The 14039-nt window shown below is 39.7% G+C and overlaps 1 protein-coding gene across 1 annotated transcript in view; it reads left to right on the top strand.

The window, feature by feature from the left end:
* The window catches only part of morc2 (MORC family CW-type zinc finger 2), a 43389-nt gene extending 31592 nt beyond the window's left edge, over positions 1 to 11797 (top strand). Inside the window, exons 12-19 of the mRNA XM_048611498.1 lie at positions 807 to 1178; positions 2186 to 2344; positions 3383 to 3437; positions 3694 to 3835; positions 5706 to 5900; positions 6596 to 6689; positions 8542 to 8730; positions 11527 to 11797. Of these exons, the coding sequence (XP_048467455.1) occupies positions 807 to 1178; positions 2186 to 2344; positions 3383 to 3437; positions 3694 to 3835; positions 5706 to 5900; positions 6596 to 6689; positions 8542 to 8730; positions 11527 to 11595 (1275 nt within the window). The 3' untranslated portion in view covers positions 11596 to 11797. The remainder of the gene's footprint in view (positions 1 to 806; positions 1179 to 2185; positions 2345 to 3382; positions 3438 to 3693; positions 3836 to 5705; positions 5901 to 6595; positions 6690 to 8541; positions 8731 to 11526) is intronic.
* The last annotated feature ends 2242 nt before the right edge of the window (positions 11798 to 14039 follow it).

The raw sequence follows: 14039 nt of genomic DNA, 5'->3' as shown, positions 1-14039 counted from the left end.
TCCTTGCGTCATTTTATCAGCACCTCCCTAATTGTTATCTAATAGCAGCCACTGGAGTAGTGTCTTTTAACAACTCTCCCCAAACCTTTGTATTCTTGTTTCCTAACAACTCCTTAAAGCAAGATTAATTGTTCTTTTGTTTAGGGCGGACATCTCAGCTTCTGAATGCATGTCTGGATCTGAGTTCTACAGCTGAATGATTGTGCTAGAATCAAAATTTGAACATTCAAGACCATTGGCCAGTTGGGTGAAACCAAAAGCAGCATCTCTAGCTCTGTGAATGTATTCATACCAATAGCCCTACATCAATAGCAATTATGATAGTGGATGCTACTTTAGAGTTAAATGGGATAAGTCTTCAAGACAAACCTCTTAACCTCTGTGAGGACTTCCCAGATTATCTATTGTTGGGCCTCTCTAAGGTAGATTGCTAATTCACTGTCTGCAGCAAAATGCACCATTTTGTGGTCTGAACTCTATCATTAGGAATTAGACTTAGAAATCTTAGCAAATTTCACAAGGGGCTTTTATAGTTGCTTGAGAAGCAGACCTCATTCTTATAGATCAACAGAATAAATGGTGACAGATCAGCACAATTTATTCTTCTATGCCAGTAAAAACTGAAGGGAGATGTGAAATCTTCTTTCTCACCTAGCTTCATGTGTGATGTATGCTTTTGAAGCTTGATGGGAAGAAGTGTGGACAGTTTGAAAAAATGTGATTTGAAGACTTTTTGGAATTGCTCTGATGACCACTTGGTAAAGCTTTGTATTTGTATTTTCATAACGTAGTATTTTACTTTGTAGGGACAGACATCTACAAGTAGCCAGCGGCCACGATCACCACCTCTAGCTGATATAATCAAAAATGCTCCAAGTCACCCACCTCCAACAAAGTCACAAGCTTTACTGCGAAAGGGATCTGCAGCTCGATCTGCGGGCAAAGCCGTGACCACACATACCAGCTTTAATAGTAAGAAAGCGGCAATCAACACAGGACGACCCCAGCAACGGCCAACAGTGTCTGCAAAGCAAAAACCTACTTCTTCCAAGGTTGGACCTCAGCCTTCTACCTCCACAAGGAATACTCCTTCTGTCTCTGCAAGCATGAAGGGTCAACAGTTGAAAGGAGCAAAGACCTTGGGACCCAGGAAAGAGATACTGAGTAGGGGAGCACAGGTATTAATATAATTTTAAATTAATCTTTAAAGGAACCACTGAGAAGTGGGCAGTTGAACTGAATTTTGAGTCAAGTTTGTAAGTTGAATGCAGAATATATGTCCTTAATTATTCCAACAAGATGTCTTAAACTGAACCTCAGATCAACACCTGTTGCAGCAATTAACATTTTCCATTTGCTTCATCAGCCAGTCTCCAATCTTTGCTTTGTGCCAAATTTGGCTGTATTTAACATTTGAGACTAGTTTTCCTTATCTGCTCACCATTCTGCTGGCACTGCCTTTTTGTCTTGCATCCTGTATTAATTTCACAGTATATTTCAGGCTGGATTCTCTCATAATGGTCAGCTGCTTTCCTGTGTTATTTTACGGAAATCTCCCTGTAAAAGGTTTAGTAAAGTTGTCTAACTTCTTGAGTCTTTGAGAGTTTTGTTGGCTGTCTGATGGGCACTTGCAGATTGGTAGCTGCTTGTAATTCTCCTGCAGCCAAGCAGGAAACAGACAACTTATTAACAACATTTTTGTGCTTTAGTGTGTGAAGATGGCCTTCAAAACTTTACACAAGTGTACTAAAGCAAGAACTCCAATTCATTGTTTGCAGAAGATCGTGCATGGATTTTTACATACCAATGCTGGACCAGATATTTTTATTTATAGGAGGTGCCAAGTAGAAGCCAGGCGTTTCATCCAGCAAGGAGAATGGACAGCCCAACAAAGTGATTTAGTCTCTATGTGCATTTAGCAGGAGCTTGCACCTGAGGCTTGGGAGAGTTTGCTGTTCCCTTTCATCTAGGTTGCAGTGTTGATTAGACTTCCAGAGGGAAAGCAAAGCAACCTACCAGGGAAATGTTAGAATCATACAAATTCATATACGTTTCCCAACAAACTCAAAATATTTGCAGAACAGTGTTCCAAATGTCTGGAAATTGTTGGGAGGTTTATATCAATACTACCTAGTTCTAGAAGCCTCATTTTTATGTTTTTTAAAATTACTCCTCCTTTCCATAGTCTGCAGGGACACGAAAGAGGAATACAACAATAGAAAGCAGTGAGGAGGAGGAAGTGGAAGACGAGGGGGAAGAGGAGCAGGAAGAAAGGAAAGTGAAGATATCTGCAAAGGTTTCTGATTCAAAGCGCCTTAAAAAGGACATAACCGATGTTGTGGAGGTAGTTCGGCAACCTGTTGTTTTACATGTAGCCCCTCAGTAAATCTACTCTCCTTGTTTATCCACTCCTCTTCCCCACTCTGGCGTCTCTGAGCCTTTCAATTACTTTGAAGAATACTGTCCCCTATTCATTACCTTTGCTTCCTGTAGGTGCTGACTTTTGCTGGCCATGTTACGGTTCTGGTCACCATTTTCTTTAAATTGTACTATTCAGATCAGCCTAGACAAGAAGTGCTTTTGCAGCTGACTGCAAGACAATCCTTATCCAGTGTTCTCACACAATTTCCAGCTAAATGATGGGTAACAACAACATTGCCAATTTCTCTTCACTGAAAGTACGTTTAAGACAATTTTAACAGCTTAGACTGCTAACTCCGCATAGACCAGGGTTGGAACCTGGTGCATTCCTGGTAAAATGGAACTACAGCTCCCCATGCTGATATCAATCACATGTTTTTCTTTGAACACTATGACTTGAAGTTGAATATTCAGCAGGTTGGGTCATTTAGTAATAGGGCACATGTCACTATTTTTCCATGCTGAGAGTCCCCACTTTTGATCATACATTTGTGGGGTGCATCTTGTTGCCTGGTTTTGCTCTCATCTCTCATACTCCTCCATTCCCAATAGTGGTAGTTTTTAGAACTATTTTTCCTCACTTTCTGTTTGATTTACTGTCTACTGCTGGTAATAGAGGCAATTCTTAGGTCTTGGGAGACTTAATGAGGGGAAAGGGGAGAAATAGGCCAAGGTAGCTTTGCTTGATGTTAAACAGTCTTTTTACTTCAAGTACAATGTCCCAGAAACCTATAAAACAGTCAGGAAAAGGTCTTTTAGAACTGCTCTTCTTGGACCGTTGCAACATGGCAGGCATGCCAGTGGTGTCTCCTTAATACTTGCATGTTAATTTTTTCCTTTTTCTTGTTGGATCTAAATGAATTCAGTACTCCTAGCTGTTGGCTCGTTATAGGTGGATGCAATTTCTTTTATAAAGCTGAGGGTTTGTGTTCCCCTGTAGTCTTACTGTGTTCTGTTACAGATTTCAGATAGCGGAGGAGAGGTTGAGGAGGAGGATGAGGCCAGCACGTCAAAAGGTGAGAATATGCATTTCCATTCTCTGATCAAGTATATTACTTCTTGAAATGTCAAAGAATGCCTGACTGGTTGGAAAAAAAGTGGGTACCCTGCTGACTCGTGCAGTAAGGTTCAGTAGGAAAGACATTGTCATTGGCCATATTAAGAGATGGGATATGACTCTGAAGGTTACTAGTAATATATTTTTCAAAACATTTCCTTCAATGTTTTGAACAGCCGACACCTTTTTTAATTTTTTTTGTTACTCCTGTGTAGATCGAGGGCTTCTTGTAGAAGTAAAGGTGAATAAGGAATGGTATACGGGCCGAGTCACTGATGTTGCAGCAAGCAAGCAGTCGGTGCGATGGAAGGTCAAGTTTGATTATGTTCCAACTGCAACTACTCCAAGAGACAGATGGTGAGAATATTATTTTGTTTCTTTTCTTGCTGCTCACTCATTTCTCCACAGCATAAAACACAGTGATGCTATTTTAATCTGTAATCCCTGAATAACGTAAAACCAATTTTCAGTAGGGGCCGTAATTTGTTGCAGCAAGATATTTGTCCACGAACCAATTTTCCTTTGGAAGCCACATAAACGATGAAAATACCCGAGTAGCAAATGTGTCCCATTTGTGGAACCACTCTACCTATTCTTCCTCGTTTTTCTATCCTCCCTTCTTTTGAAATTAAGACTTGCAATCTCTCATATCTGTACCAGGGCTTTGTAGCAGGACCTCCTCATCTTTCTTTAGTTACTTTCCTTGCCTCTGCAGCCCAGTGTCCTCTAGAATTTGAGATAGTTATTGTGTAGCCACCATTTTATTCATTCTCTCCTCTTCTTCTGTTTAAACCTTGGTGATGTCTAATGTAAGTTCTTGACCCAGGACCTAAATAGCTCAGTTTGAAAAAATCTGATCTCTACTCATCTTGACTGTTCCATCTCTGTTTTTTCCAGTTGTCATTTTCAAAAATAATGCAGTGCTTTGAAGAGTATTTAATATGATGGACTGAAAATACATTTTCAGAATAATCTAACCTTTAATTGCAATGGCTTCTCACTATAACTCTGATCTGCATGGCCTTCTGTAATGGAGTCGAATGTATATCCTACTGTTATTCTGTAAATGTTTGTATTGATGATGTGAACTTTGTTGAGATTAGACCATTATTCCATCTTTGGTACTAAAGTTGCAAACATGCAGTTTTTGTCTGATAAATTAAACAATAAAACTGGGACATAATGAGAAATAAGAGCAAAAGAATTTGGAAAGAGTGCTGAATGCGTAGTGTCTGATCTTCATCTTTAATTTGTTTGTCTGCCTTGGCTCCACATTCGTTCATATCCTTGCCCAACAAAAACCTATCAGTCTCATTTTTTTAAAATGTTCAGTTGACCTAGCCTCGACAGCCAAGGTAAGGAGAGCCTTCAACTTCCACTGCCCTTGTGTAAAGAGTGTTCAGCCTTGACAAACTTAGCTTAATTTTAAAATTGTGCTCCTTGCTCTGGACTTCCCTAATCAGATGAAATAATTTTGTCTATCCTGTTGTACCCTTTAATCTTCTTGAGCACCTAAGTTACATCATTGCGTAAGCATTTATACTTGAGAAAATTCAACCTCAGTCTATTTAACCTATCCTTGATTTTTTTTTCAGTCCACATATAATTCCTGTCAGTCTGTGCTGCACCCTTTCCAAGGTCATTGTCACGTTCTTCTGGTGTACTACATCGAACCGAGTACTGTACTCCAGGTGCAGCCTAACCAGTGCTGTACACAACTGTTAGCTGAATTCGCATGGAGTGGAAGTTATGTTAACGTTCCACTGGCATTTTAAATTATATTTTGGAAATGACTTAGAGTATGATTAAATCTATTCAGAATCAGCAAAATCATAATAAAGCACATACAGGTCTCAATCTGTTTTGTCTCTTTAGTTCGCATTATATCATAATTCTTCCTTCAAGGCATGCCCCTCCATCAGTTTTTGCCTGCCTCTGTTGCTGTCTATACTTGCATGCATCTTGGTTAATCTATCTAGCCTAGTTAGCCAGTCCTTCCCTGGTTCATTATTCAATATAAATCAGGACTGGCTTGTGCAGAAATCTCACTTCGTAAATGTTGGCATTGACGCCCATAATAAGTTCCTTTATCTTTGGAAAAACTAGCTAATGACTATGCAATCAGCGAACGGAGGATAGTCATTGTGACCAGTTGTCATTTTCTTTGAATATTTTGTGATTGCAAGTTGTTTTAATTGTTTTGATTTGACATATTTTATTCCTGCAGGGTTGAAAAGGGATGTATGGATGTAAGGCTGATGAAACCGCCATCTCCAGAGTACCAGACGCCTGACACACTTGGCGTGGAGGAGGACATCTCTGTGGAAACAGGATCAACTTCGGACAGTACAAGGATGGAGCCAGACACTACGCAACCGACAACCAGCAGAGAGACTGTGGAAGCACTGGTGGTGAGCTTCAGGTGAGAGAATGATGGTTCATTATGTGCCCACCATCCATGCCAAAGATCAAAGACAATGTCAGTAAAAACTTTTAAACAACATGAATGTAATCAATCATGGCATCTTCATGATTTGAAAAGAAAAATCAAGAAGGGACATATCTCCATAATGTGCTTTTCAATGTCAACAACTTAAGACTTGTTCTGGGAAACATCATGTACTGTTGGCTCTTCCCCATGCAGTAATTTTTGATCAGTCCTAGATATTGATTATGAATAGCTTACTGTACTTTAGAACACAGTTTAGTGTTCCCTTGTCCATTTTCCACCGTGGATCATAGTAATGATTAGATGCTGGAACTGTGACTTTTTTTAATGCACTTCTCAGTTTGGTTGTACAGTATATTGGATCCAAGGATCATGTGTCTAACTGTGGTGACAGTAGAAATTGGCAAATTCTTCATATTCCATGGAGCCAGCTAGGTCTTATGGGTCATTGTTATACCACATGTGCGCTAATGAAGTGGCCAGGAGCGCTCTCATCATTTCCACTATGTTAGTGTTTATATGATTACTTGCTTTCAGTTCAGAAACCAGCACCCGGTACATTCCCAGGTGACTGAGAAGAGGTATTTTGCTAATCTGTTTTCTGGTTTAATTATTGTAGTTTAAGGATGAGTATGTTTGCTTACTAAAATGTTCTCCTTTCTGTTTAGAAATGCGTTGCGGTATTTTCTGCCACCAAATTACAGGATAACAAAGGAGGAGTTAAGTTCAATGACACCAGAAGAGCTGGCTTCATTCCCACTGGTACGTTTTAGCGCACAGATGCAAATTGTTTACATCATATCTTTGCATTGCTTTAGCAAGGTTAGATCACACAGAATAGAGGGAAAACTCGTTATTTGGACACAGAATTGGCTCAAAGGCAGAAGACAGAAGGTGGTGGTGAAGGGTTCCGTTTCAGATTGGAAGCCTGTGACCAATGGTGTCCCACAAGGATTGGTGCTGAGTCCACTGATTTTCATCATTTATATAAATGATTTGGATGTGAACATAGGTATGGTTAGTAAGTTTGCCGATGACACCAAAACTGGAGGTGTAGTGGACAGTAAATAAGGTTACGTCAGAGTACAGCGGGATCTTGATCAGATGGGCCAATGGGTTGAGGAGTGGCAGATGGAGTTTAATATAGATAAATGTGAAGGTGCTGCATTTTAGAAAGACAAATCAGGACAAGACTTATACACTTACTAGTAAGGTTCTAGGGAGTGCTGCTGAACAAAGAGACCTTGGAATGCAGGTTCATTGTTCTTTTGAAAGTGGAGTAGCAGGTCGATAGGATAGTGAAGAAGGTGTTGGTATGCTTGTCTTTATTGGTCAGTGCATTGAGTATTGGAGTTGTGAGGTAATGTTGCGGCTATAGAGGACTTCGTTCAGGCCACTGTTGGAATACTGCATGCAATTCTGGTCTCCCTGCAATAGGAAGGATGTTGTGAAACTTGAAAGGGCTCAGAAAAGATTTACGAGGATGTTGCCAGGGTTGGAGTGTTTGGGCTATAGTCACAGGCTGAATAGACTAGGGCTATTTTCCCTGGAGTGTTTGAGGCTGAGGGGTGATCTTAGAGGTTTATAAAATCATGAGAGCAATGAATAGGGTAAATAGGCGCACAGTCTTTTCCCTGGAATGGGGGAGTCCAAAACTAGAGGGCATTGGTTTAAGGTGAGGGGGAAAGATTTAAAAGGAACCTAAGGGGCAACTTCTTCATACAGAGGGTGCTGTTTGGAATGAGCTGCCAGGAGAAGTGGAGTAGGCTGGTACAATTACAACATTTAAAAGCCACCTGGATTAGAGGGATATGGGCCAACTGTTGGCAAATGGGACCAGGTTTATTTCAGATATCTAGTTAGCATGGATGAGTTGGATCAAATGCCCTGTTTCTGAGCTGTATATCTCTATGATTCAATGACTCGATTAATGTACTGCAGAACTGAGGGATATGTGTTGACAAGTGCTAAAGACTTTGCTACCTTGACTTCTCAAGTGATACAAATCCAGTATGATTTGTACAAGTAAAAACCGTAGAACTGCGGATGCTGTAAATCAGGAACAAAAAGAAAGTTGCTGGAAAAGCTCAGCAGGTCTGGCAGCATCTGTGAAGGAAAAATGATTTGTACAAGTATTTTCTTAGCTAAGTTGATGGCATTCTTGTCTATAGGTTCAAGCCCCAACAGGATTTGAGCGTATAAAATAGGTTCATATTTGATTGGGGTACTGAAGTGTTATCTTTTGTTTTTGAGATAAACATCAATTTGTTTTGGTGGTTCAGGTGAATGGAAAAGATTCTGAAACACATTTTCAAGGAGAAAACAGCCTCTTGAAATAGCAAAGCAATAATAAATGGTAACCACTTACAACGTGGCAAGTGTTGATCTAAATCAGTAATGACTGTGCAGCACACCCCCAGTACTACTGTGTGTCACCTTGGGTTTTGTTTTCTAGTCACTGGAGTGGGATTTGAACCCACAACCTCCTTTATTCAGAAGGGGAATTGCGTTAAATGAACAGGAAGTTTTTGATGGGGTAAAATTGCAAACCAAGGAAGTTGCTTTCTGTAACTACTATCCTGAAATTATCTTTTTCTCTTGTGTGTGAAAACAGAAAGATTATTTTGAACAGTATGAGGAGGGACTGAAGAACCTCTGCACTGCCTATCAGACAAGGGCTGAAGAGCGTGTCCGAGCAACTGAGAAAAAGCTGCAGCAAAATGATGCAGAGCTGACAGATGCGCAGGAAAAACTCTGTAAATTGCGAAATAACATTGTAGAGCTGTTGCGGAAAGTACAAGAGGTAACACTGCCAATTGAGCATATCAATGTTCAGAGTTATGTATAGAGTGCTTAAGAACAAGGCTTGGATATAGCGGTACTGCACTCCGAAAGTAGTTTCGAGCCCAAGCTGAAAAGATCTGAATATTAAATTGAAATCTGAAATTGAGTTCCAGTTACAAATAGACGGTCTCACTTTGAGGTCACCAAGGATAACGTTGCAGTTGGGAATGTCACACTGAGCACTCCTCTATTAAGGAATGTCTTAATATAATTATTGTAATAATATAAAGAGCAATACTGAGAATCTGAATTCTGCTGGAACTTGGTTGGTCTTGATATTTGGTTGTAAAATTCAAACACTACTTCAGCATCAGCTACTTGCACTTGTGTAACATCTTTAATACGAAAAATCTCTCAGAATAGTTATTAGAATTTTGGATGAAGGTTAAATATGTTGGAGGTGGCAAAGGAAGCAGTGGAAAGGTAAAATCTGAGAGCGATAAAGAAATGTGCTCGGGCTTCAGTAGTAAGTGGGCTGAGAGTTAGTGCAACATGTCATCAGCATACTGGCAGAAACTGACACTGTCTTCAGTAATGTCACCAAGAGGCACTATGAAGAAAAGGTTGAGACCGTTTCTAGATCTCTCAATACTCAGCTCGAGTACAAATTTTCATTACAGAAATTATAGCACCAAAGCAAACCATTTGACCCACTGTCTATAATTGAGCTCTTTTATGAAAACAACACTGAAAGCTTTGATACTTAACACTTACTCAAGTATTGTACAAAATTGCGATAAATGTGAGTTGTTGCTTTTTGATAAGGCAAACCAGGGAAGGACTTGTACAGTTAATGGTAAGGCCCTGGAGAATGTTGTCAACAGAGACCCCTAGGGGTGCAGGTGCATAATTCTTGAAAGTGGAGTTGCAGGTAGACAGGGTGGCGAAGAAGACATTTGCACCCTTCCCTTCATTGGTCAGAACATTTGAGTATAGGAGTTAGGATATCATATTGTGGCTGTACAAGACATTGGTGAGGCCACTTGTGGAATACTGCGTACAGTTCTGGTTGCTGTTCTATAAGAAGGATGTTGTTAAACTTGAGAGGGTACAGAAAAGATTTACAAGGGTGTTGCTGGGACTGGAGAGTTTGAACTATGGGGTGAGGCTGAATAGGCTGGGTATTTTTTCCTTGGAGTGCTGGAGGCAGGGAGATGACCTTATAGAGGTTTATAAAATCATGAGAAGCAGGATAGGATGAATATCCAAAATTGTTTTCCCAGGGTGGGGGAATTCCAAAAAGTAGAGAGCATAGGTTTAAGGTGAAGGAAAAGATTTAAAAAGGATCTGAGGGACAACCTTTGCATGCAGAGGGTGATACATGTATGGATTGAGCTGCCAGAGGGAGGCCTTTTAAAAGGCATATGAATAGGAAGGCTTTAGATGGATATAGGCCAAATGCTGCCCAATAGGACTATGTCAGGTTAAGAAGTCTGGTCAGCACAGACAAGTTGGACTGAAAGGTCTGTTTCTATGCTGTCTGACTCTATAACAAAATTATTGCAATTTAAGATCATTAATTTTACACCGTGCATCACTGCACTAAATAAATCCACAGCATTTACTTACCTTCAGTACTTTCTGCAGCTGATGAACAAACTGTTCCAGGAAACATTCAGGTGTGATCTTTCCCCTATTTGGCTTTCCTAAAGAAATGGAGTAATTACGTACAGATTTTAAAGAATCACATGTATTGGGGAAAAGGTTGGAGTTGAACAAGCTGTGTTGTTTGCAGAGATGGCAGTGTGCCTTTTGGGCTCTTGCTTGTGAACTAGTAACATTCCAGTGGAATCACTTGTCAACATAGGTTAGAATTAAAACAAAGTTGCTGGAAAAGCTCAGCAGGTCTGGCAGCATCTGTGAAGGAGAAAACAGAGTTAACGTTTCGGGTCCGGTGACCCTTCCTCAGAACCCTCAGTTTAGGTTAGTATGTGTATGTTATGGGACCAGAATTGTATCTGTTGCATTGTGAGATCGGATAGGTGGAAATAGTCACTGTACATGCACAACACTTGAGAACAAGATAAAAAGAAAGTTAGATCTGGCAGCATTTGTACAGAGAGGAATAGTTAATATTGAGTCCAATATGGCTTCTGTTTGGAACTCAGAATTATACTGGACTAGAATGCTCTACAAATGCTATCAGATCTGCTGACTTTCTCCAATTCTTTGTTTTTTTCCTTAAGACGGTGAATTTTATGGAAAACGTGCAAATTTAAAATCTTTTACAGGGAAAATTTCAGTGATTGTTGAGCAGTTTGTCTTGAAAGAAGTTGAAATTCAAGTAAAAGATAATGGGCAAAACGTCCGATTCTTAAAATGGACTGTTCAGACCCCATTTTGAACTTCCTATTGGGTAGTCGCATCTAGTGTTGATCAAGTTTTGGAGTCTGTTCACTCTAGTTCAGCTGGTGAAGACATGTCTTGACTGAACCATCTAGACCTCAAGTTTTTTCCCTGGTTGCTGATCAAAGCTCAGAAGCCACAATTGACCTCAGTGAGAGCAGAAAGTCAACAAATGCTCACATCGTCGAGTACCACCCAATGATCTGTAATAGGAAATTTGCCTCTGACAGCATGCCAAAGCAGCACTGTGCTTGGCTGTTTTCAGTCTTGTTAAAGGCTTCTAGTATTTGCCATGCATGAAGTTGTGTACTTCAGTAAGATACTTGAGTGCTACAGAAGCAATAAAAAATGTAGTCTGTGTAATATAGTGTTGAATAATAGTAATTGATCTTTATTTTTGCTTTAACAGGATATTGAAATTAACACAGATGATGAGCTTGATGCATACATTGAGGAACTAATTACAAAAGTGGACTGATGTGGATGCTACCATACCTGCCACAAAGTGGGTCGGAAAGTTTGTTGGCACACTGCTGCAAAGTGGACTAAAAAAAATTAGCAGTGTTTTAGAAAAGAGTTACTTCATTTTGAGGTTTTAGCTTTAAAGTTTTACACCTTGTTCAATGAGCTTGGAATTTTGTATTATATTTATTAAAAATACAACTACTTTTTTTTTGTCAGTCTATCTCCTGTCCATATCTGATGGCTGTTTATTCTCCCAGAAACCACCTAGTTTCTAGGCTACATGGACAGCAGTTGTCTGTTTGAAATCTGTGTACATCTTGCACACTGCCTTTTTTTTTCTCTTGCTTCGAAGGTGTTGACATTTCAGAACCTGTTGTAGTGGGTACTGCCATTCCTGTGCCATCTAAGCACATTCTTCACGTAAACGCTTTGATTGGTGGCAGTATATTCAAGTTTGTTCTTACCTTCATGACAAATGCAGTTTGTAGTGGGGTTCCGTGAATCAGGAACAAGGTTAATATAGATGTTATGCAAGCCCAAAAGTTTACTTTCTCTTGGCTGAAATGTCAGTCTTATTGATATGTAAGAGGATCTTTAACTCTGAGAATAGTCAACTGAACAGTTTAAAGCCTGTGTTTAGTTCTCTTTGTGATAGTGTCTTCTGGCGAGAATATATATCACCCTGCTCATTCCTTCAGCTGCCCCTCCCAAAGAGTGCAAGTCTTATTGACAGCAGCGCTGTTGATTTGGAGACTTTGATAGTTCTAGTGATAGAATTGCAGTTCTTTCTGCATGCTCACTCTTGAGATTATCCAGGTGCATTCTAACATTTCAAGCTGCAAAATTTAGTTTTCATTGACAGAGTTATCCTACAAGGTGTGATTCCCCAATAAACAAAGTGGAATAACCCATTTTGAGAGCACCTGTTCCTACCTCTTCACCATTTTGGGTGAGCAGAGGATATTCGAAAAGGAGCTGCTCAAATGCTGCTGCCCAAAGACAGCTCTATCCCAACCAGTGTCAGGGGCACCCAGGTTGCCAACCTTGTCCCTAGCACCAATTCCCCTTCACATCAGGGCTTGCTAAATGGTGTAACCTTGCAGATGAATCAGTTGATTCATTTTCCAGATTTAAGAGGAGAAAGAATTCTCCTCCTGACTTCAGGAATGCAACGATTGTGAATACAAGAAAGATAATCACGTTTAAAAACTATCGAGGTATTTCCTCTTATCCCATGCAGGGACAGTTAAGTACACATCCCATTCACTGACAGATACTGAACAGAGTTTGCAATGATATGCATTATCTGCTACATGGACTTGAGAAGCATGCAGATTCTTAGTTTATATTTCAATATACAGGTGGATGACAAATCCTTAATGACACAGGTTTTAAGGATTTAGTAAAAATAAATCTTGTGCAGTGTTACGGACAAAGAATGACGTGGTTTGATACAGGTACTTTATTGTTTTGATCACAGCTGGTGGTAATACCAGACAAGTCAGAAACCAACTTGTTTACTATGGTGATCAGTCACTGAACATATCGACCAGAGGCTGTTGATTAACTTTGCTGTTTTGTTAAAAGTACATTACACAAAAGGAGAAACAAAACTGCTACAGTCTACAAGAATTATTTGAAATGGTCTTATTACAAATGTCAGATATAAATATTCAACCCTTTTGCCCTCAACAGCCTTACAGACAATCAAACCCCATTGAAAGATCAGCCTGCTCCCATTTTATAAGCTTTCAGTCAGTATGGCTGTAAGTAGTTTCTTTTTGTCACAGCTCTGCATTTACTTGATCGTCATCTTTCAGCTGGTATCTCTCGCTGAGACCCTTAAACTGTTAACACAACTAATTTCTTAATAATGATTTCCTCCATCTCCTTTCATGCCCTTCTGTTTCTGGAACTTTTCTCTTGCTAACTATAAGCCACTCAGGACTTAACAAAAACAATGTCCTGATTATTTTAGAGACTTAAGGCCTGTAACAGCAGCAACATAGATTTTTGTTTCCTCTGATTTGTTTCTGTAAAAGAAGCCTGCATGCACTCTGACCTTTTGACTAGTTCTGTTTTTTTTTAAAAAAGATTTCCATCTCCAGATGTCATAGGGGACTTTGTTCTGAGGCACAGCTCATCTTTTTTTTCCTCTATCATCATCTCCTTGCTTCTCAGCATTGAACTATTCACTCTAAGGATTTTAAAACAAACAAACTTCCAGATCATATTTTACCACTCAAGACAGAAACTGAAATTTATCTCTCCTTTTAAACATATACAACAGACCCAAATTCAAGCTATGCATAGTACTGTCCACCTTAGGACCCAAGTTTCCAAATTAAAATAATATACCATGACCCTTCATCACAATGTTCCTACAAATCAAACTAAAAGATGCTTTGACCTCTATCCCTGGGGAAAAGGCCTAACAAGGAGATGTAAAAGTTTCCA

This window comes from Rhincodon typus, chromosome 24, assembly GCF_021869965.1.
Source record: "Rhincodon typus isolate 14 chromosome 24, sRhiTyp1.1, whole genome shotgun sequence".
NCBI lineage: Eukaryota > Metazoa > Chordata > Chondrichthyes > Orectolobiformes > Rhincodontidae > Rhincodon > Rhincodon typus.
This window is presented reverse-complemented; position numbering and strand designations above follow the sequence as displayed.